Raw genomic sequence first — 24,780 nt, 5'->3', positions numbered from 1 at the left:
ATGTGCGCAAGTGGCGATGGTGGTCGTATGCTCCCCCCACCGACTCTGAGGCAGGTCATCTGCGGAGAGTGAGGGTCACGAGAGGGCTGAGGTTGTAGGGGACCAGGTGTCCCAAGGGCTGAGGCTGTGAGCTGACGCAAGATGAACTGAAGAAGTGCTGAGAAGCAGAGAAGGCCCAGTTAAGCCTGGAGAGCGTGTGTTCTCTCCGTTTTGTGCTTTACTGTTATTTCCAGGAACGTACCGTGTCCCAGAAACAGGAGCAGGGCAATCTCAAGGGTGCGAGCTGCCAGGCGAGGCACTGGCAGGGGGTACACGGCAGAAAGCCGAGGCGCAAGGGAATCAAGGATGCCAAGAAAACTGTGGCTGGAAAGTCTAGGCTTGGAAGGGGGGGAGACCAGAGGTGTCCGGTGGACCCTGGGCAGAGGGAAGGAGCTCACGGACAGAGGCCAGGTTCAGGTGATGAGTCAGAGCTAAGAGAAGAGGCAGGTGTAGCCAGGGAACAGAATTTCAACACTTCGAGCAGCACCGTCCAGTGGAATTGCCTGCGGTGGAGGGAACATTCTCTGCCTGCATTGTCCAGCATGGTAGCCTCTAGCCACATGTGGCTCCCGAGTACTTGACATGTAGCTAGTGTAAATGAAGAACTGAATTGTAGATTTTAATATTGATATAAGTAACTACATTTGGCTATTCCCTGTGGTCTCGTTGGACAGAGATACTCTGGGGTGGAAAAGCTCTAGGTGTGGCTACAAAGGGGCCAGTGTGGACCCCCCTCCTGCCTAATGCCCACTGAGAGCCCCAGCGGCACCACGCGCAGAGCCCACAGCCGCATGTCACCAGTGGGCACTCTGCACCCAGGTCTAAGGCCTGTTTGACTTCAAGTGTCTTCCTTCTCTGGGACGTGAAGTCAGTAATGGCTCCTTCCAGGGTCGCTCTGCTAGCCAGCAACGTCGTCTGCAAAGTGCCTGACATGAACCTGGCACAAAGCAGGGCCCTGCGCAGGACTTGCCAGGGCCTTAGGAAACCAACACCCAGCTCAGGCTCTTATATGTGGGACAGAACAAGGACACGTGACCGGGACCTCCAGGTCCAGTCCTGGGCACTTTCACCTAGACCATGCTGCTTCCAAACTGAATTGATCAACACCTTTAGAGGAACCCACTGTTAGTTCTTTGAAATTCATTCTAATGACACTCAGAATGTTCTAAAGTGTCATAACATCTGATTTAATAAATTTGAAGATAATTTGAAATTAGCAGTTTTTATAAATTCATGTGAGAATTTTTTCTTATTTCAAAGTGTTATGAGGGTACCAATGTTTTTAGTTACATGGATCGCTTTTGTAATGCCAAGTCAGGGTTAAAAGTGTGCCCGTCACCCCGTTAGTATCCATTGTATCTATTAGATAGGTTTTAGCGCATCCCCTCCCCACCCCGCTTGATTTTCTGTGAGATTTACTTCCCTTTGTGCACATGTCTGCTCATTGGTTAGTTCCAATTTGATAGCAAGTACATATGATGGTTGTTTCTCCATTCTTTAGATACTTCATTTAGGATAATGGTCTCCAGTTCCATCCAAATTATTCCAAAGGGCATTAAGTCATCCTTCTTCATGGCTAAGTAGTATTCCATGGTGTACATATACCACATTTTGTTAAACCACTCATGAATTGATGGGCACTTGGATTGATTCCACATCTTTGCAATTGTGAATTGTGCTGCAGTGAACATTTGAGTTCAGGTGTCTTTTTGATAAAATGACTTATTTTCCTTTGGGTAGATACCCAGTAGTGGGATTGCTGGATCAAATGGTAGGTCTACTTTTAGTTCTTTGAGGAATCTCCATACTGTAGTCCATGGAAGTTGTACTAACTTGCAGTCCCACCAACAGTGTATAAGCATTCCTTTCCCTGTGCATCCATGCCAGCATCTATTGTTTTCAGACTTTTTAATAAAAGTAATTCTGACTCCTGTGAGAATTTGACTGTAAAATATCCACAGTACTCCCAAGCTGCTTATCTATCCACTGACTTGATTAGCAACCTATGTTTTCATAGATAGCAAGGACATAAAGCTAAATCTTATTTAGATCCAGGACCTCTAGATTAATATGACTAAACAGCCAGCTAACGCAGAGATTGAAACCCCAAAAGTCTAGGTGTGGTCCCCCCACCCGGCTACCCTTTGTCCAGTCTCGCTGCTCCTCTCTCCCTGAGGGAGGTCATTCTTTGAGGAAAAACACAATTAGAGAAGTCACTTTTTGCAGAATTAGTGTGAATGATACTTCATAGCTCAGTAGACCTGTCCAACAGTGTGCAGCTGATCAAGTGTTAATGAGCAAATATCTTTGCAGGAAGCTAAGAAATGGCAGATGCAATCAGTTTGTAGCAGACAAGTGACCCGCCCTTGATAGAGAAGGGCACTGCCTGATGCCGCGTTCACCAGGGCATGGCAGCCTTTCCCCAGTGCAGACTGGGCTGCAGATTGGACTTCTCAAAATGTCAGTACTTACAGCAGAGTGCTGGTGGCGCAGGGGGGGCAGGAAATGAATGAATATTTTTAATCTAACATTCACTCAAGACTGTACATATCACATGAAGAGTAACACGTTCAGACCACCATGTCCGGGTGAGAAAGCTAGAATCTTCTTTCTAGTTCATGCCACAAGCATAATGTAATTATTGGCCTCAGATTGCCAGTAACCAAGAGCGCCGATGATCTGCAGGAATTGGCATAGGCGTGGAGAACCTGTTAGCAGATCACCTTCATTAAAAATGAAAAACATCAACACCTCACTCTAAGAAGCCAACAAAATGGGTGATAAAGACTAACAGGCAGATGCAATTTTAAAATCTCTCCTTGCGCTGTTTTTCCTCTCTGTTTTGCACTGATATAATTCTTTAAAATATATTCACAGCAGGAACCTATGAAACTACATGAAGGGTCCAATTTGCTGACAACCGGTTTTATTTTCAAGAGTTAGTAATACACAGATCTCCACCCAGTTCCTGCAATACAGAGAACATATTATGAATTTGTGTATTAGGTTTCTCCCCCGCCCCCCGCAACTATATTGATTTTTCTACCAGTAACTGACTTTGACCTTTGATGATAATGGTAATGTTTCTGCAAATTGAAGAGATCACGTTCAGGTCAGATCTGTTGCTTTTTAAGTGTGTTCTTCCCGTCTCCCCTTGTTTGTTTCCTGTCGGCAGCTAATATGTTGATGGCCCTATATGAACTTTATCACATCTGACTGATCAGACATGAATGCAGTTATAACATTCAATATCTGTGATTTAGCAAACCACGGGATCAAAGGACAGGAGGTCACGTCTGCTACTGCGTGCTTGTACTTAGAGCCAGGGCAGAGTTGGGATTTCAAAAGCAGGGCTCAGCACGAGGGGCAGAAGAGTGTGCAGGTGGGTAGGATTGCCCGGAACGGATCATATTTCACAACGGAAACACCCCATAGAGTCCGAATGGGCTGAACGCTGGTTGGAGCCAGCGAGAACTGCGCCCCCCGCCCCCAGGTGGTTGGAGATGGCACCTGCCGGCCTCGTGCTGGGCAGCCATGGGGCCCTGGAGAGGTGTTCTGATTGTTGTCCAGTTTTATTTTTAAAGTCCTGCTCTGGACAACTCAGGGAAAGACAGCACAAGGCAGTTATTGAAGAAAACACCGCAAGTCTGACGTTGCAGACATGGCTTGCCTGGCCGTGAGCCCACTTCCTCGCTCCCGAGCAAGCATTTTCCAGAGCCACCTGCAGCTGGAGGACCCCTGGGAAACAGGCTCGGGCCCGATGCTCTCTTTCCCCAGAACTGCGTGCTCACCCCTCAGAACCACACAATTTTATTAATAAACTGAATCTAAGATCCCGCCCCTTCCTACTACGTCATGGTGCATCTCACAACAACACAATAAAAAAGCAAATTGTCTGTAATGTAGTCATACCTGAAAATACCTCTTAATTGAAGTTGCCTTAGATGTTGTAACCTGAGCTATCGATTGTGGAGATGTACATGTTGCTCTTCCTCAGTACAGGTGCCTGGATGCCCACTTCATCATTTCTTTTTTTCTGAATTATGCCAATTTGACAGTCGTCTACCTAATTGGGGTTCTGATCTAACCTTGATTTTGCCTTGCAAAGTTTCGGTCTCCATCAGCATTAGCTCTGTGCAGCACCCTCATGGAGTTCTGGACTGGAGGGAGGGTGTGCCACAGGTGCCCAGAAGCCCGTGTGACAACAGGCAGAACCTTGTCTCTCTCCCACCCCACACTCTCTACCAGGGCCACCCAGCCTGGTGTGCTCCGGCCCAGTGATTTCGCCTTTGGGAGACACAGAACCTCTTCCAAAACCGATGATATCTGGAGATCCTCACCCCAGAAAGAAAATTTCGTATGTGCACATACATGTATGCTACGTTTTATATAATTTAAGGTGGTTCAAGGGCTTCCCCTCCCCCCAAATCCCATTCCTGAATTATGTCAGGTTCTGTGGACCTCAGGTTACGAACTTCACTCTGGTCAGAAATGCTGAAGCTTTTTAGGGGTAAGGCAGAAAGCACAGACTTAATTAATCTGCCTTTTAAAAGAAACCGTACTTATTAGGGATTAAAATATGTCATAGATTATTTGTAAGTATATGACATGCATTCCTGAAATCATCAAAATTTTTTACTAATTTGAACAAATTATTACTAAAATGTTTAGTAGCTTAACCTCTTACTGAAAGCCCTGGGTATTGTTACAATCTTTAGGATTTTGAATCATGATCAGCTGTGGCCTGGGCTTTATTGTTTGTTTGAAGCTGGTTTTTCTGCCTATATGTTTTTATTTTGCATTTGTGCCTGAAAAGCCTTCACGCACTCTTCGATGATTTTAGCATTTATATTAGAAAACACTCACTCTCAATGACAAGAGACTGGAGTGGCAGGTCCCATAGCTGATGTTTATTTGTTAAAAGCAGAATATAGTGGAAATAACACATGTGCCACAGTCAGAAGGCCTGGGTCCGAATTCTTTTGCTGCCACAGAAAAGTTATTTGAACTTCCTAAATTCATTTAAAGCAGAGTCCTAGTTTGGTAAATAGTCACAGTAATCAGGACAGGACTCACTCTGTGCCAGGCAATGTTCCCAGCACTTACATATATATTACAATAGTAACGCATTTCATCTTTACCACAAATACGGGAGTAGGTATTATTAATGTCCCCAATTTATAGATGAGAAAACTGAGGCAGAGACTAGAAACAATGTGCTCAGAGTGACAGCCCTGGGAAGCTCTAGAATTTGTGTCAGCTCATCCTCACCTCACTGTGCTGCCTCCTGTAGGCAACGGCCCGGATTGAAGTGACTCAGATACATCCAAGTGCTTAGAGCAGGGCCTGGCGTGGAGCAAATGCCACGTGTGTGTGAGCCGCTGTTACATTTTTGAGAGAATGTAGCTTAGTGACTAGGAGCATGGACTCAGAGCTCAAACCCTGGCTCCTCTGTTGATGACATGTGTGGCCGTGGACAAGTTACCATCTCTGGGCTCCTCATAAATGAGGATAATAGTCTCCCTCGCAGGGCTGCCATACAGATCGAAAGAGTTGACACTGCTAAAGCACGTGAGACAGTGTCTTGTCCTTCACTGACCTTGAAAATGTATCAGACAACACAGAGTAGGTCTTAGTAATTACATCTGCTCACATTTCAGCACGTAGGTGGTCTTGTGTAACTGGCGACGTGGGCTTTCATTTCTCACCTGTGAATGAACCTAAGCTGTACGTTCTTCAGAAGTTGGAACGATTCGTGGAGACTGTGCCCTGTGGAGGACTGGCTGTCCAGACAGAGCCGCCACGGGCTATTGACCTTATCACCGTCTGCCTCGTGCACTCAGGCTCCAGATGCTCAGTGTCGTACTTGAGGACGCCAAGTCACATTGTTTGGCAAAGACCACAGGAACTGATACACAAAACCACATACCAAATAGTCATTTACAGTGAGAAACAGAACTCTCCGTCAGACAGAGCTGCCCACAGCCTGGCAGGGGTGTTCTGCGCGATGAGGAAGATGCCTGGGCTGCAGGGTGCTTCATGACCAGGGCATCAGAAGAAAGGGTTGCAGAGCTCGTTCATCCATTTAACTAGTCTATACCCGCTGCCTGGCAGAGCTGGCACGAGGCAGATGCTCAGGAAAAATACAAGAATGAGTGAGTGAGTGAACGAATGAACGAACTGAGAGTTACTGTGTGCCAGACGCCAGCTACGTGGTAGAATATTCCAGCCAGGTGGAAAGGATGTCTCGTGTTGGCCTGACAAAGCATTTATTTCCTGGGGCAGATTTTGGGATCATTATCTGCAACATCTGTGACTGTTTCTATTTCAAGTTAAAGGCTGGTCAGCTCCTATTCTTAGGAACACTTTCTGTAGGAGTCAGTAAATCAATGCACTTGTCTTTGGAGATAGTCCATCTCGTGAAACTAATTTTGCTTATCTTCATGTTGACCCTGTTTATGCAAACCCCCTCATAAACTTTAAATAATCAGCTTTGTCTGTAATTGTAATTTGCCCATAATTTGAAAACAGGAAGCCTAAAAAGTTTCCTCCAGAGACTTTCAGATAGGAACAAACTTTTTTGTGAAAATAATAAAAAAATGTAGGGAGTGAAGATTTATAGTGGAAATATTTACAGAACCTCAATCACTATACTGCAGTTGAAACTTTGCTATAGTGACTTTGTTCTGTTTGCTGTTAATGTTTTTGTTTCACCTTTCTTCAGTACCCTGTGTGGTGTGAACATTTTTAATGAGGATTTTCAAAGAGATAAATATGGTTTTATGTTTTTCCAGCTTAACATTCCCCATCAGGCCTCCGAAGCAGTAAATAATAGTGCTTTGAGTAGTGCACTTAGCTTTGCTGGGCAAGGCGTTCTTGTGTGGAAGAGCTCTCGGGAGCATCAATGCAAGTTCTGCACTCTCTGTAAAGAAGCTTTTGTCTCCTGCATTCTGGCCTCCAGATGGAGATGAACACTTGAAATTATTTCTCGGTAGAATTAAAAGAATCTTTTTTTAAATCAAAAGGTCAGCCTTCAGTAAACTTTTGTTTTTATTCTTCCAAGCACCAGTGCACCTTGAAGTTCCAGTACAGATTCTGTGTTAGCTGACACTGTGCCTCTCTGCTGAGTTGTTCCTACATTGTCAGTGGGTTGTAGGTTATGTTTTAGATTCATTTGTTATGTCCTATTTAAGGTTGATTTAAAAGTATTACCTAGTGAAATGGAATATTCTCTGGTTTCCAAATTTCAATAGGGAGGCTTTGAGAAAATGTGATTTATGCATAGACAGACAGTGACCCCTCACGAGGCCTAAATATTCCAGCTACCCGGGGCCAAGTTCATGCAAGACCTGCCCATGTTTCACCAACCATCTGTGGTTTTCCAAGAGAGATTGAGCAATTGCAATTAGTAGCTTATCCAGAAACCTCTTTTTAAACAATAGTTTCTCTTCAACAGATTAACTTCAGAAGATACTGGCCACTTAACCAAATGGTCAGTTTCAAAGAGATCTCTCACGCTGTGCTCTAAACAAACTTGCTCATTAGCAGTGAGAACATTTCAAGACATTGAAATTTAAAACAGGAAGCCAAAAATAGGTCATGTTAGGTAACATCCGCATACCTTGTTACAGATGCTATAAGGGAAATGTATCCCCCAGATAATAAAAGCTAAGTTAACAAAGAATGACTTGAAGATAAATGATGTCCTGTTGTTAAGCATGCACCCAATTTTAGGTCATCTTAAATGCATTTTAAATCTTTAAGAGGAATTTAGAGGTGATTCTCATTTGAAGTAGAAAATTGTAGAATCTGGTCGAAACTTTAAAAAGCTCACAGTCCACCTTTCTTATTTTATAATTGAAACAGTTGAAGCTGAAAGCAGAAATAGATTTAAGTGACTTCATATAAGTTCAAATGAGTCATGTATGCAAAAGTATTTGCAAACTGTACTAATGTTCATATTTTAATAGAGTGTGTACAATGTTCAACCTAGCAGACACCTACCTAATATGTTAAAACAGATCTGTTCCCCCAAATGGCCTTTTTTGTTCAACAGGAGGAAAAATTACAAAGTCACTTCTTTCTTCCAGGGTCAACTCTTTGAAAGGCTAGAACTGTCACTAAATAGCCAAGTGCTTTCCATGGTGCTGGGTGCACCTTGGCCTCTTGCAAAGCAAAGCTTCTCCTTTCTGACCTGGTTCATTCAAAACTGAACTAAGGTTCCTGCGTACCTAGCAAGGGGCAGACCCCGCATAGGATCAGGAATACAGCCGCGGCCTCAGAGCTGCAGTGTGGAGGTGTATGTAAATGACAGCCACTATCACTAGACGATGATTTTGATGCAACAACAGACTGGGGAACTTCTTCAGTGCAGACCTAGAACCACTTTTCCTGACCCTGAGCACGGGGTTCCTTTTTCACTCACGGGCACAGTTCAGGACAAGTTTGTCAAGGCAGCAAAAAGTTTAGGAAGTTTCTGGCCATTGCAAGTGACTTTTGTTTCTTGCCTTCTCACTCACAAAGGAAGCTGCTGAAAAGTTCCTGATGAAACGCCCTGCACCGCTACTGACAATCTGAGATTGCCTGCCCTGAGCTACGTCTAGGGAGTCAATTTATCTCTATATTATTCATTTATTAGATTTATTCTCTTTTTCCTTAAATAAAAGAGGATCCCACTTGTGTACTGAGAAAAGCTTAATTAAAGAAGATAGAGACTAATGAAAGCTTTTATTTCTCTGGCAGCAGCCCCTGAAGCATATGAATATAGCATTTCCCCTTCACTTCACTTCTCCTTGACAGAAGGCAGCAGGTCCTCTGGGTCACCAAGCCCCTCCATTCTGAAGGCTGCCTTTCTCTTTTCTCCCCTTGATTGCCTCTCTCCGTTCCCTCTTCACAGCGTGCACATGTACCAGGCTCTGTTTCTGACGGTTCTCTTTGGAGACGGACACTGACAAATGCTCTGTGCCCAGCCAGCAGGATGCTCTGTGTGTGGACATCTGTCAGGTTCCTCCCTTCTGAGGCCACAGACACTTTCTCCTGCCTCTCTTTTCAGCTTCCCACGCACAGTGCCATACATGCTGTCCCAGGGATCAGGGACCAGTGGTCCCTCCAGAAGTGGTGTCTCTGTGCATCGTAGAGCATACTGTTGCCACACACTACTTACCAAGCCTTGTATTCTTTCCCATTTTAGAGTTTGTCTTTGGAGACCTGCTTTTTACCCTTCATCACTCAAATCCACCTTTATCAACCTGCTTCCCATGTCGAGAATAATAGAAACCTTTGAATTCCCACTCAGTGGTACCACTGCCAGCCGAAAATGTTTAGGTAACTGCAAGGGAGGCATGATTCTAGAGGAAGACTGAATATTGTCTAAAAAGAACAAAATCGAAATAATGGTTTATTCTGGGGTTTCCAGAAATGCCTTGGAACATTTCAGTTCCAATAGAAACTCATGCTAGGAGTTGCCCCATTATTGGTTTTGCTCATAAATATTTCTTTGCTTGATGCAACATGGTCACAGTCAGATCTTTGAAACTTGGCCTTAAAATTCCTTCCAAACACAAACGTGTTTTGTGTCCATAACTAGGCCAAGACCCCCATCTTCACCCCCAAGAGACAATAGGCGAGTGGTTCATTAAAGCACAGTCTCTAAAGTTAGCCTTCCTGGGCTCAGACACCAGCTCTGCAAACAACCTCTCAATAAATACTAGCTCTAGTTCTTATTATTATCATTATGATATTATGGGTTCCAAAAGACACATCTCTCAGTAGCAGAGAGGCAATTCAGTCTAAAACCCAAGTATACTCTATACTTACATAGTTTTCATAAATCCAACACATTCTACTTGTTAATGCTTCCTTCCAGAAGGACATATCAAAGGGAACTGCTGAGGTTTTCACCGCCATCCTGTGGTGAAAGATTGTTGTCATTGTTAACTTTTAAACAAGACAAACATGGGTTGGAAAGACAATAAGCCATATCGTAAGCTGGAAGAAGCGTACTTGCCATCAGCTCCTGCAGTCTTGCAGCAATTGGGCAGCTCTGATAGCCGCAGAGGACAACAGCTCCGCGTCTTGGTGTTGGGAAGGTTTCCCCGGTGCACACTTAAGTCAGACTTGGTGTAAGCAAAAACAGCTTAATTCCAAAGACGAGACAAGTTCCTTCCCAACAGGCTTCATTGAAAGCAATTTCTGAGATAAGAATTACACAGGGATGTTTTAGAGAAGAGCTTTGGAACGCTAAGAAGCCACTAGAGAACAGAAGAAGGCTGAGGCATTATCTTCTGGAAAAAAGAATGATAATGACACAGGAGCCAAGCAGGAGACAGAGGGAAAGGTTATGTGCTCTTGCCTACAACGTGGGGCTGGCTTAGCAGGTGCCATCTTTTGCTTGGCTAGAGGTTGACCAGATGCCTGAAGTGGCCAGGTGTGATATGTACCAAGAAGGCAGGAGGTGGAGTGGGCTGAGCTCTAGGTGCCTCCACAGGGCTGCTCGGGGGAGCAGCTTCACGTGGTGAAACGTGTGTGCAGCCAACCACCGCACAACGCTTAGGAAGAGGACCATAGAGCCAACAGTTGGGTTTTGATGATTTTAAGGAACATAGTTCTTTTTGAAGTGATGTAACAGTATGGTTGTTATATCCTTAAAAAAGAAAAAAGGAATAACCCGGTGAAATATTTACACGCAGGCAGTCAAACGTAGACATTACACAGTAAGTAATCGTGCCCGTGGCTTTGAGGACTTGCTGGTGACTCCCCACCCTGACCCACACCCAAAGTCTCACTGCTCACACAGAGGAAGGCAAAATGGTAATGTTCACCAGCTGGTTCATGCCTATAATCCCAACACTGTGGGAGGCTGAGGAAGGAGGATCACTTGAGGCCAGGAGTTCAGGAGTTCACAACCAGCCTGGGCAACAGAGCAAGACCCTGTATCCATAAAAAAATTTTTTTAAAAATCAGCATGACGTGGTGGCACATTCCTGTAGTCCAAGGTTCTGGGGAGGCTGAGGCAGGAGGATCAGTTGAGCCCAGGAGTTCAATGCTGCTGTGAGCTATGATCAGGCCACTGCACTCCAGCCTGGGCAACAGAGCAAGACCCTATCTCAAAAAAAAAAAAAAAAGAATTTTCACCAATAATTTATATTAACAAGTTTCTAAAACAAATTCCCTAGCAACCAAGCAACACAATCAGACCAGTAAGCTCTGCTTCTATTTTACAAATAGAAAATATTTTTTAAGTTGTCTTAATATTTAGAACATTTATATCACTTTAAAGAACCTTTTAGTTTTGAGTTTGTGTGACGAGAGTTGTTATAAATAAGAATTTTTTTTACCAAAACCCATGATTGTGATTTAAATCGTCATAGGGCATATGTGGTATGAGACAACTAAAGCTACCTTTTAAATTACTTTTTATTTTTTCATCTTTATTTGGCATTTTATTAGCACATATATGTATTTAATAAATGATTAGGTCTATATTTGTGTGTGTATCAGAAATAATTTTTTAAGGCTTACAGATTTTTATTTTGAAATGCTTCATGCAAATTTTAACACATGTAGCTTTTAAGAAAAAAGAAAACTTTAAAAGTATGACAGACTTAGGTCTCAAAGCCACTATTTTCATTCATTTTATTGTTTAAAGATCTTGGAACTCTGGGTAGAGAAAGGAAGAAAGTACTCAGAAAGTTTGAGTCATTTTGTTCTCAATTTACCATTTTCTACAAATTCTTTGTCTGTTTCTGCTGTGACTTGAGACATATTTAATAGTAGCGTAGAAATGCATGAACTTTATCCTGGTAAAGATAAATACAGGAAAACCTAAATAGAAGCCATGAAGGTAGATAAAAGCTTAGAAAATGAAGGAATTGTAATCATGACTAATCAAAACCAGATAAAGTAATACATAAGATACTGGACAATAGTAATTTGAAAATGGTAAAAATTAGAATTGAAACATTAAGTTCTTTGTATTTCTTAGGAAGAAAATGGCTACTGATTAAATTTATCTCTATTAAAGTAAATTAAATAATATCTACTATGCAATTCTTTATTCTTTTTGTATTTTTAAATATTTCATAATTTTTTAACTAAATATATGACTAAAATGAAAGAGTATTAACCAAAAAAGATATAATGGTTGCAAGCTGGTAGCTGATATTATCTACCAATACTTCCCAGGCTGTTCTAGTGTTTATATGCATTCTGTCCATTAATGTTTGGTTTACCCCAACATTCTCCCAATTAAATTTGACATAACCTTTTGGTGTTCCATCAGGATTTCACATGTTCTATTAGTACACCTAGACAAACATTCCATGAAACTAATTATGTAGAGAAAGATACAAATATCTGCACACTTAATATTGTCACACTTTCTAATGACAGTCTGAAAGAAGAATTTTGGGGAATGGCATGAATGACATGTAAACATCAACATGTGGGTTCCAGAGGAAATGCTATTCCCCCATACAGCGGCCAGCGTGTGCCTAATGTTAGGTTTAAGAAGAGCACACACCTGCCAGTCAATTCAGAACAAATAGGGCAAATGGCACGTACCTGCTAACCAGAGTGAGCCAGTGAAGGGAAAAGACCCACGCAGTAGGAAACCCTACTCCAGTTGAAGGGAAGGGCTTTGTCATTGTGTGGGAACCGCTGAAATTTATTAACTGAAAATACTATTTAACGTTACTATTTAAGTCATTGCTTTTGACACTGCTTCTAAAAAGGTGCATTTTATTATGGCTCCAATGCCTATTTTCTTTTCTTTTACTGTCACTAAATTAAAATTTCAATGGACTAGTGAACGTTTCTAACCCTGTGGTTCCAGACATAAAGAGTGCTTGACGTGAGAGCTATCCTTAGAAAATGCTATTTTAACGTGCTGCCAGTTATATTTTTGAATTTAGGTTAAATAGACTATTCCCAGGTTTTTCCTATCACAAAACAATCTTCTGTGTGTTTGCTTCTAATTCATTAGTTGATTTTTATTGTTTCTTTTAAATGGTAATTTTCTTGAGATGTTCTTAGCCATTCAGGAAAATAAGCAAATCATATCCCGTGCACTCGGGATGCGTCCTTATTCTGCAGCTGAAATCAAAAATTATTCATAAAAATTCCATGGTTTTAACATCAGTAGCCCCAGGGGAGAGCAAAGACATCTATCAAATAAGTGATGTTAAGGATTATTAATGCAGAAGCCAACTGTTTTGTGTCACCATTATCGCCTTTGTGACACACAGGCAGACTCAGCCCGTAAAGCATGGTGGCATATTTTACCTTTCACATTTCACTGCTGCAAAAATGAAAAGCTACTAAATGTGAAGTCATAGACGTAAATGTTATGGAAGGATCATATTGAAAAATCACATCAAGTTTTGTAATAAAAACTTACCCAGAAAGCCACTGAAGGGACTTCACATTCTCTAAGTGTTGAATAACGGACTTCATAATACTTATTATGGAGTATCGCCGGCAGCAACAGTAACAATAATGGATCAGAAATTTAGGGCCCCTTTTATTATGTAGCAAAAGCTTTAAAATAAATGCATAAATCCCAAGCTCATCTTTTTCCACGTTCTCATTGCACCTTCAGTGGTCCTCAGTTCTTGTGGAGGCAGCTGGGTGCTGGAGGACTTGGAAGGACTGTACCCAGGCCACAGCCCAAGTAAGGACCTTGCTCGTCTGCAGCTACCTGGCCTCGGGGCCCCTCCCCTCCCCTCTGTACTTCCCCATTGGGTGCGTGCCCCTGTCACACACGCCCTCCATCAGATCCCAGACCCAGGCCAGCACCAGTCACATCACGTCGTTAGCGTTCGGTTCATGCTGAAATCGGAACAGCGTGGCTGGGTGGCCTGGGTTGGAATCCCAGCTTTGCCGCGCACTGGCCGCGTTGCTAATAATGGTCCCTGCCTCCTGCCGCCAGAGGTGAATGAGTGAGACTGCGCATGAAGGTGGCTCTCGGCACCTGCCTGTGCAGTTACCTACGTTTGTACCTCACTGGGCTGTTCACCACCCTTGGCCTGGGTGCCCCTTACTTTCCAGCCCTCATTCCAGCCCAGAGCCCTTGGATTCTTTGAGTCCTGACAAAGCACTAGGGACAGCAAGAGTCCCCTTTGGTTTGAAAACCGTCCTCCAAGGGCAGCCCTGGGCTTCCCCAGTCTGCTTCAGCTGGAAGCCTGTCTGCCACCTGGTTCCTGAGCCAGCGTGGCTAAGCCCTGAAGCCCACCTGAGCCTTGTCCCTGCACCAGGAAGCCTGGGTCCCACCTGGCCATGCCAGCCACGCGAGGCCAGCTGGTGGCTTGCCACCTTGCCCGACGCTGCTATGACCATCCTGTCCCCAGGCTGACGTGCTGCCCACGGCGAGACAGCACCCGGAGCCAAATTGCTGCTGTCCTGTGGATTCCAGACTTCCCACCGCCTGGACGTGGGAGAGAGGAGTGTGTTCTTGCCTTACCTCCACCTTAGGAAATTTTAAGCTTCTGGAAAGTAGGGACCATATTTACACTATTTGCCTTTGCACCCCTTACAATCTCTAGTACAGAATGGCCAGAATTTAACGCTAGGCTCGTGCCTGACGACTGCGTGCGGGATGGCACGCATGCCCGCTGGGCCGGGAAGGTGGCACGGACGAGGGGAGCGAGCTGGGTGTGAGGCCGTGTTCGCAGACCGCCGAGGACAATGTGCATCGGAGACACACTGGCCCCGCAGCTGACACTCAGGCCATGAAGACACGGGGAGCCTCCCCGTGCGTCTTGGGAAAGTGGCCTGAGGAAGTGCTCTGAGACTGCCAAGCTGAGACGGCAGAGGGGTGGGCTCTAATTGACCCACCAGCAGGAGGGGCCCCGGGGCGGGTCCTGAGGTGAGACAGGTGGTCAGGGAGGGGCAGGCGCAGGCTGGGCAGGGCCACACGTGCCTGCTGAAAGAACCTGGGTTTCACTCCGAGGGCAGCGGAAAGCCCTGGCAAGATTTACGCAGGAAGGTGACACGATGGGGCCTGCAGTTTTCAGAGGTGAGCCCTGGCCGAGGGGACCGAGTGGGGGAGGCCCCCACCTGGGTGCTGGGAGCTGCGTTAGGCTGCTGTGGCAACTCAAGCGCGGTCACTGTGGCCGGGGCTCTGAGCAGGGGGAACGGAGGGGAGGAAAACCGGGTGTGCTGTTTCCAAATACTCATGGGGGCGGGCGGAGAAGCCTGGGGTCGGCTGTGCTCGAAAAGTTGGATTTTATTCTGTACTGGTAGGAGGCCCTTGGCAATGTTAAAGGAGGGAAGTGACCTGACACAAAAACACTTTTAAAGGGATTATTGCCATGTAGTTGCCGTGGGTTTTCCTCTCTTTTCTTCTTGCCGGGATTGTGAGCGTTGTACAGTACACACCCAGCTAGTGGAACCCTTCTATGTTGCTCTTGACGTTCACGTGAAGCAGTGTGGCATAATGGAGTCAGACCCCCTGTTCACAACTCACTAGCTGTGTGACCTTGGACAACTTCCTTGACTTCTCTGTGCCTCAGTCTCCTATCAGCAAAATGGGGGAGACCAATAGTACCTGTTTCATAGGATGGTGAGTTTTCAATTTAATAAGATAATACATGTAAACTGCTTCAAACAGGACCTGGGAAATCATAAGTGTTCAAAGGATGTTAGGGATTACTCTGTTTCTGATGGAATACCAATTCGTATTTCTACTATCTTTTCTCACTTCAAAACACTTGAATATGCCACTTCGAGCTTAAGGGACCTTGACTTCTCAGCAGCCCTCGTTAACATAAAAAAACATGCTGCAGAGAAATTTGAATGTGAAGAGAAGGAGTACAAGTCATCTATCAAGGTTCAAAATGATAATTTGTAATATCTCTTGCTTCCCTTGAACTCATCTTACACAATAGAGCCCGTCATTGAATGTCTTCCCCTTAACGCTTTTCATTGCTTTTAATTTTTTATTTTTTGAACTCTAGTTCTTTCTGCCCTATTTTTTATTCCTCCGGGCCTTGTTGGTGGCAAGAATGGCCCCTCTGCACATTTCCTTCTCAGCAGGGGTCTGTGTGCACCAGCTATTGTGAAGGAAATGGAACGTATTACTGGCCTGATATTATTGAAATTTCTGGACCTTATTTTCAAGCACCACAGCCCCACAGGGGGACAACTGCTGAGAATAACCTTCTTGCCTATTGTGCAAACATCTGTAAATGGACGGACCCAGCAATTACAGCAGCTCCCACCCAGCCGCTGGGACTGTGGATATCAGATTCCTGGGCTGCCGGCTGCACCTGTTCATACCTCGAGGGAGGGGGCTTTCTCAGAGTCCTTTCCTGCTGTTCTGGGTTCCCTGTCTTGGGAATTCAGTTTGTCCATTCTGTGAGCAATCTCCAGTGACCCTGGGAGTTGGAGGTCAAGGCAGAGGTGCCCTCCCATGGTGTTCCCCCCTGCATTGCAGTCCTGGGAGCGCGGGTGCTGAGAGGAACTCCTTGTGTTCAGGGCACATGTCCATAGACTCTTGATGTTTCCTCAGGATGGTCGTAGCCACTCAGACCCCACCAGGCTGCTGGAGTAGCTCTCGGTGACAGTAGAGTCCACCCCCCTCCTGTCCTCCAGCAGAATTTTTTTATTTTGCCAAGAGCCATGTATCTCTGAGTAATAATTTATTCAGATCTTGGGAAGAGAAAGAAAAACAAGATTGACACATTTTGCATTAAAAGCCTAACATTTGGGTACCTTCTTCTTCCATTTTCCACCCTCCAAAAAAAATTATTTGAATGAACATTTGAGAAAATATCTTGAATCATCAACCAAGAATCTCCAGTGCCCATCCCTGAGCAGTTTTACTGTTGAACTGCCACGGTGACCAGGCCAGCAAGAGGCCACACATACGGCTGGAGGAGACTGCTGCCAGGTGTTGGTGGCACGTGCCACACTCGTGAGGGGAGCAGAGGCAGGAGGGAACAAGGCAAATGCAGGAGGAGATGGGCTGCCTTTGCTTGCTCTTTTTTTTCTTGGATCAATTTACAATAATCTTCATGTTCAATTTTATTTTTAGATTTTAACACCAAATTCTTTTAGTTCTTCTGGATACTTGTACCTAATTTTAACTCTGAAAAGAACTTCACCTAATATCTCTTTCTATCCTAATCTTTTTTAGTGCAGGTCAATGGGTAAGAAAATCATGAAGACTGAAGTCTATGTCTTGAGCTGAATGTGCTGCTAATGCTTATAAACTCCCTTTATTTTAAAGACGATGCAAATTTAGTTAAGTGAACATTGAAAAACACATGCCACCTTAGCTGGTGCTTAGCTCCCGCGGTGAGGTGGCACAGCCACATTCCTAGATGACATTTTATGAGTGAAGTTCCTTCTAAATCAGAGCAAAATGGGATTCCTTAATTCACAGAGCTTGTAGACAGAGTTAGACTAATCAGTAGATTTATAACAATCAACAGACAAATCTTTGGTGTTTCACAGTTAAACTCCGTAGGAGACCACCCGGTGGTTAGATTGGAAGGTGGAACTGATGCCATTGATGCTGTAGAGCAGGAGAGATTTGAAAACATGCCCAGACCCAACTCCCCCCCAAGGCCAATTAAATCAGTCTCTTGGGTTAAGACATCCGGATTTTTTAAAAGCTCCACCATAATTGTAATATGTAGCTAGAATTGAGGACTACTGCCCTCTTTTGAGAACAGCTACAGCGAAGCTAGGATTGCACCCAGGGTGACGGACTGAGCTGAGTTTGGAAGCAAAGCCTTGGGGCAGCGAAGGCTAGAGGGGCAGTCTGCTTAGAGCTTGGGAGCAGCAGTCCAGTTCCAGGGCTCCAAGGCAGCGCCTGAGGACGGTGATAATCGCACTCCTTGTGAAGACATCCTTGCAAAAGATGCTCCTCTTTCCATGAACTGAAAAGGAGTAAAGCCATTGTGTTTTCAAGCTTCTACAGATAATCTTAGAAATACAAGCTGAGAAAGGGAATCATGCAAATATTACATATTAATGTTATTTAACACAGTGTATGTTCAGCATAACATCTTGATAACAATACAGCTTACCCGTGCATGCACACTCACTCGTTCATTTGCTCATTGAGCTCCTGTGTGTCAGCCCTTCCACAAGGCACTGAGGAAATAGCAGTAAACCAAGAGGGCTGTGCTCCCCTTCAGGGGCGACTGGAACTAATCAGTCACAGGGAGGCCACTGCTAAGAAAGGATAAGTGAGAAGCACTTTAGAAGCACAGAAATGGGCCCCCAGCCTGGAATGTCTCCGGAGACTCCTGTTGGCCACTGAAAGGAGGTGGCTTTTCTTCCTGCAGGCGCATGCTGTCGGTGATGCTAGAACCCCTGACTCATCCACTGTAGCTGTTGGCATCAGGACTATTATTATAACATTTCTGGACATTTCAGGGCAGGTAGTGCAGGCCTGTGTACCTAGTGAATGTCACCCCTTTGTTTCAGGGGTCACATCGGGAAGACTGCACAAAGATGGACTCAGTACATTTTTTTCCTTGTGAATAAGTAACAAGCTGTTAAGTACACAATGAGTGTGCCTCTCTGCAAGCCAGAACTGTAGTGATTGATGGAATCCGATGTTTACTTGTCCCCTCTGTAACCTTACATTAAAGTCACTGAAATCTTCAGCCTATACATCAGGAGAATGGCACGCACATGCCAAGGGACAGGGGCTGAAATGGCCGGTGGAGCTTCATGGGAGGTGGCATACACGGTACTACCCCAAAGGGATTGGAAACCAAGTCAGCTCCTACGGGGAGAGTCAGAGTGTAGTCAGAAGCAGCAAAGGAGGAAGGATAGAAGTCAGTGTTGTGGAGGGAAGGGAAGGAGCCTCAACAGGAAGGAAAAAGAAAAATTATACAAGAACCAATTGCTAATTGACCAAGAGGAATGGACAGTGTCTGAAGGCCCCCTGGGTGTGCCACTGTTCCTCAGTGCCCAGGCCTCAGCAAAAGGATGACCATTAATACATACCTTTAAATGTGCTTTGTTTTCCTTCTATTGCTTTGCTATTTATAAAATGCCTGAGTGTCCATTAATTCCAAGAATCTTCACAATAACCCTGAGAGGTGTTGCTGGGATCCATAGTAAAGAAAGAAGACACTGAAGCTCACAGTGGCTAAGTAACTTGCCCTTTTCACACAGCCAGTGAAAGGCAGAAGCAAATCTCAAATCCAAATATTGGATCTCCAAATCAGCGATCTGTAATGTCAAGATACTGTAGTACAGTTGGGTTCAGGTCCTGAATGTGCCTGAATATTTGTATGATTTCACATATATCATGTGACTCTCCAAGCCATTGAAGTTATAGTTCTCTCATTTTTTAGCCTACTTATAAAGATTTATACTGTTACATTTATACCCTCAAATATGCATGGGCATAAAGTAGAGGGTTTTTTTTTTAATGTGGATTAAAAGATATTTTAAATTCCAACGTTCTGCACCTGATAGTACCTGTGGCACTGGCCTTTTGTAATACATATTTTCCCTTCTTTTTTTTTTTCTTTCCAATCCATGGGAAAGAGCTCTTTAATGCTCAGATCCCAAGAGCTAAGGAATTAGATGGCTGCTCGTGTTCTGCCAGGAATCTTTATGCTGAGTGAGAGGCAGTGCGACTGCTTAAAACTCTTAACTTCTCTCTCTCTCATACAAAGTCAGGCAGAAAAAAATGGATTAATTTGACAGATAGCACAGAATAAGAAAAATATTAGAAACAAGAAAAGGCCATTTTTCCTATAGAGGTTCATTTCATTCTATATACCACTTCCTTGGGATATCTGCCAATTGTTAGCAGAAAGAGTAATGTTATCCATTTTTTTAAATTTCACTCTTGAGTATTATGGAGATAAATAGCTAAATGATGGAGAAATAACTTTTTTTCATGGTAGTAGCTTAAGAGGGGTAAAAAGAGCTCAAATGCAGATATGTTTGATGACATGAGAAAACTCAACCATGAATGAAAATTTGCTATTTCTATAGGTGCAGTTTCAGAAAGAGTACTTTCTGCATTGACACAGAGAGCTATGTCCATCTATAAAAGCGAGGGAATTGGCTGTGGGTCATAATAGATTGATTTGCAAGCCCCAGAAACTTTTCAGTTGAAACTTGCAAGAAAGAAAAAGTCTGTTCTGTTTTGCTGCAGGGCCAATGCAGGAGACCATCTATGACTTCTGGAGGATGGTGTGGCATGAAAACACGGCAAGCATCATCATGGTGACCAACCTGGTGGAAGTGGGAAGGGTAAGTGGGCTGTCACCCACAAATGGCTGTTTCATTCCTTGCTTAGCTGGGAATAGAAAGTAAGGCACACGCCAAGCTTTTGAAGTACTGTGTGTACTCCAAAAAACATTAACTACTACACCTCCTCCTATTGCTTGCTGCACTTGCTTATAAATTATCAGTAAACAGAGCCTGAATTGCTTTCATTTGTTGCGATAGCAACAGACAGGAGAGGCACTCAAGATTTAAAAGCAGTTGTTATCAGGCTATATTGAGTGTACAAAAATACCTCTGAGCATGAATGCTGATTGTTGGGTGTCAAAACTCAATGGGTGCTGCATTAGACGTGACTGCATTCCCCAACTCAGGAGAATTGGCTCTAAAAACAGTGTGCAGCACTGGATTCAATCCTTAGGTTAGAATTCCAGCATCTTTGCTTGCTGACATTTGACTTCCTGGTGCCTCAGTTTCCTAACCTGTACAATAGAAATCATAATCTAATCCAAAGGCCTTGCCTCACTTTCTCTGTAGTAACTGTTTATGAGCACTGGTTTTGTTTTTGAGGATACTGTGGTATTTATTTCTCTGGAAAACAATCACAAAACAATATCAAAGAAAATGAAGAACATAAGACTATCCTAATTCTGTGTAGCAGAACCAGAAACGTACTTTATGCCAATTGCACTAATTGAATTGCAGTCAGTTTTCAACTGATATAATCATGGAGTATAGTCTACAAGTTAATCAACAAATACTGAGAATTTACTCTATGCTAAGATCTATTTTGTATCTGTACAAACAGGTATTTGAGAAAGACTGACTTGAAAATAATTTCAAAGACCCCCGTGGAGGAGGAATCTGGTGTCATACTCTATCATTTTTTAAAAATCCATTAAAATGTATGCTTTCCCTCACGTTATAACTATATATATTATGATGATGATGATTATGATGATGTTGGAACACTATTTTTATTTAACCAGGAAATTCGTAAGTAGTTGTATTCTCAGTAGTGATATGCTATAGGATTACTTCCAAAGTGAAATTTTAAAATGAGCAAACACACAAGGTGCAATTGCCTTATTTATAATTCCATGGTTATGCTCAACTTAAGAGAAGTTGGCATCATAAGATTTACCCTCAGCAAAGGCAGCCTGGAGGTTAGCCTAGAATTGAAATATTGGGGCATAAACCATAAGTGGTTTTCTCTTAAGATTCTCAGAAGGTTTCAGGAGGCACAAACCAAGAAGACAGATATTACAGTTCTCTCATAATGAGAACATTCAGTAAGTGGGAGATACACATAATTCTAGCAAAGATGGTAGATTAATCTGAAAACCTTCCTATAAACATCTAGAAATTCTAGATAAAAATATAAATACATATTTTAATGTATTTATGTATCACACATACATATAAATGTATACATTAAAAATATTTAGCTTAGCCCTCAAAAAACAGACTACTGGAGACTAGATATAAAATTAGGACTGGAGATCCTAGAGAGAGAACCTCACACCTGTCCTCAGCAGGCTGGGCAGGGGCGTCTGTGTGAGTCTTGGGGCGGAGGGTGGGCAGCTTCAGTCTTGGCGATCTTGGACCTTGGGTTTTAAGCCCACCAAGGACAAGACATGACATCTTAGACCTATGCAATGCAATGCTAAGAATTTGGACAGAGACGGCCACATGAAACCAAAACCCACAAAGGGTAGACATTCAGAGAGAGGGCAGACTAGGGAAATGGGGAGAGAGGGAGTGAGGGAGAAGGAAGAGGAGCACCGGCCAGCCCAGGGAGATGACAAGGAAGTTAGGCCACCTTCACTTAGGTCCGGGTGAAACAGCACTTCCGCTAACTCACCACTAAAGTGAAACACCTAATAAAATCTGAAAATACTTACAACTGAGATTTGTAAAGTACCATCTAGTCTTAAACTCATCAAATATAAATAAAATGGTACCTAAAAGGACATACATGTTTTTAAATGTTGTTATTAGAAAAGAAAGACCAAATAAGCACCTAATTCAAGAAGACAGACGAAGAACTGAGTAAATCCAAAAAAGGAAAAAAGGAAATAATAAACACGAGTAGAAACTTATTAAATAAAAGGCACAGAAACAATAAAAAAAGTCAACAACATAAAAAGCTGGTTTTGTGAAAAGGTTAATGAAACAGACAAACCTCTGAAAACAGATCAGAAATAAAGGAAGAAAACCACACATAAAGAATGTTAGGAATAGAATAGGTATTTTTATCACAATAGAATAATATGAACAACAAGAAGTTTGATGAAATAGGTTATTTTCTAGAAAAATATCATTTTCCAAACTGACTCAAAAAGAAACAGAAATTCTGACTAGACAATAATTATTTAAAAATTGGCCAGGTGTGGTAGTGGCTCACGCCTCTAATCCTAGCACTTTGGGAAGCCAAGTTGGGAGGATCACTTTATGCCAGGAGTTCAAGACCAGCCTGAGCAAGAACGAGACCTTATCTCTACAAAAAATAGAAAAATTATCCAGGCATAGTGGTGCTCACCTGTAGTCCCAGCTACTCGGGAGGCTGAGGCAGGAGGATCACTTGAGCCCAGGAGTGTGAGCTTGCAGTGAGCTATAATGATGCCACTGCACTCTACCTGGGGAGAAAGAGTGGGATCCTGTCTTTAAAAAAAAAAACAAAAAATTGAATTATGGCTGAAAATTGAACCATGGAAATGCACCAGACCCAAATGTATTTATAGATAGTAAATATTCAAGGATGGGTAATTTAAATATTATGAGTTTTATAAATATATAAATTTCATAAATTTTATAAATATAAAAATTACTCTAAGAGACTAAGAAAAAGAAAGACTGCTCCCCCATTTCATTTTAAGAGGCCAGTATAACCTTGATATCAAAACTGAACAAGGACTATAGGAAAAGGGAAAATTACAGGTGCCACAAATTGCTAGGGAGACAGGAATTGAGCAGTAGGTTAAAACAGAGAGGCCAGGTGTTGACTTTAAGCACAAGTGGAAGGACATGTAATTAGTGGGGAATGTGTGAGCTTTCCAGTGAAGCCAGCTGAGACATTTGCTTATCCACGTGGACCCACAAAAGAGTCCCTCTTTTGTAAAACATCCAACAATGAATATCAGATCAACACCCCAATGTAACAAATAAAGCTTTAAAAGTTTTAGATGAAAATATGAGAGAAAATATCGAAGACATTTGTTTTGTTAAGGATGTTTCAAAGACACTAAAAGCCCAACACGTTAAGAAAAGGATCGGAAAGTTTGTTGATATTAAAATGTAAAATTTTCTGTATGACAAAGGATATAATAAGTAAAGTGACAAGACAAGTGGGGAGATACTATGGGACCATTATGTAAAACATAAAAACTTACAGAGCAGTATTTTATGTGCTAAAAATACAGAAACCATTTTTTTTCTTTCACTTACGTCTCTGCTGGGAGCCAGCGTGGGAGGGCAGGTAGGCTGGCGCAGAGCTCGCCGCGGCAGGTACGCACCACCTGCCCAGCCTGGGGGAGGTTGCAGAGCCTCTCCTGTCACCAGCCTTTCTCAGGACAGTGGGGACATAGTAGTACCTATGTATCCACCAGCCCAGGCTGCTGTAACGAAACACTACAGGCTGGGAGGCTTAAACGATAGACATTTATTTTCTTACAGTTCTGGAGGCTATAAAGTCCAGATCAGGGTCTGGCAGGAATCACTGTCTGGTGAGGGATCTCTTCCTGGCTTTCACGTGGTCACCTTCTCTGTGACCTCATGCGGCAGAGACAGAGCAAGCTCTCTGGTGTCTCTTCTTATAAGGACACTAATCCTGTTGGATCAAGGCCCCACTCTTAGGACCTTATTTAACCTTAATTATGTATTCAGAGGCCCCATCTCCAAATACAGCCACACTTGGGGGTTAGGGCTTCAACATATGGATTTTGGTGGTACACAAATATTCGGTCCATAACAACTTGCTTCATGGCATTCTTGCAAAGACTGAATGACTTTCCACAAATCAGGTAATTAGAGAAGTTTCTGCCCATTCTGAGTACTCAATAAATGTAGGTATTGGTATAAATTTCATGTTTCCACCAACAAACCTAAGACCTGCAGTAGTATACATAATTACCTCTTTTCCCCCTACACCAAGTCTACCTGCTTTTGCTATGAAAGCAATAATGACTATTGAAAAAAATTGTCAGCTCCACCGGCAAGCAAGCTCAGCTCCCACAAGGGAAGAGACAGCCTCACTCATCGGCCTCTCCCTCCCGGCACGCTGCCTGGCACTCGGCAAATGCGAATGCACGAGAACGCTCCAACGCAGTGTCACAGATCTATTAGCATACACTAGACTGTCACATAGCCAAGCTAAATACTTTACCTGTTTTCATGCACTTGTGTTTCTTCCCCCCAGATGTATCCTCAAATCTGAATCCTTCATTCATTTCACAAATATTTGTTGACTCCCCACATGTGGGAAGAAAGAGGTATCTAGAGACCATTTTCGAGGTACTTTACAATAACTGCACAATAACT

The 24,780-nt window shown here is 43.2% G+C and overlaps 1 protein-coding gene across 5 annotated transcripts in view; it reads left to right on the top strand.

The window, feature by feature from the left end:
* Nucleotides 1-24,780, top strand: part of PTPRM (protein tyrosine phosphatase receptor type M) — a 773,614-nt gene that overhangs the window by 694,537 nt on the left and 54,297 nt on the right. For all 5 annotated transcript variants that reach the window (XM_045527889.1, XM_045527892.1, XM_045527891.1 and 2 more), the window contains one exon: nucleotides 20,171-20,268. In XM_045527889.1, coding sequence (XP_045383845.1) covers nucleotides 20,171-20,268 — 98 coding nt within the window. The remainder of the gene's footprint in view (nucleotides 1-20,170; nucleotides 20,269-24,780) is intronic.

This window comes from Lemur catta, chromosome 16 (genome assembly GCF_020740605.2).
Source record: "Lemur catta isolate mLemCat1 chromosome 16, mLemCat1.pri, whole genome shotgun sequence".
Lineage (NCBI taxonomy): Eukaryota > Metazoa > Chordata > Mammalia > Primates > Lemuridae > Lemur > Lemur catta.
This window is presented reverse-complemented; position numbering and strand designations above follow the sequence as displayed.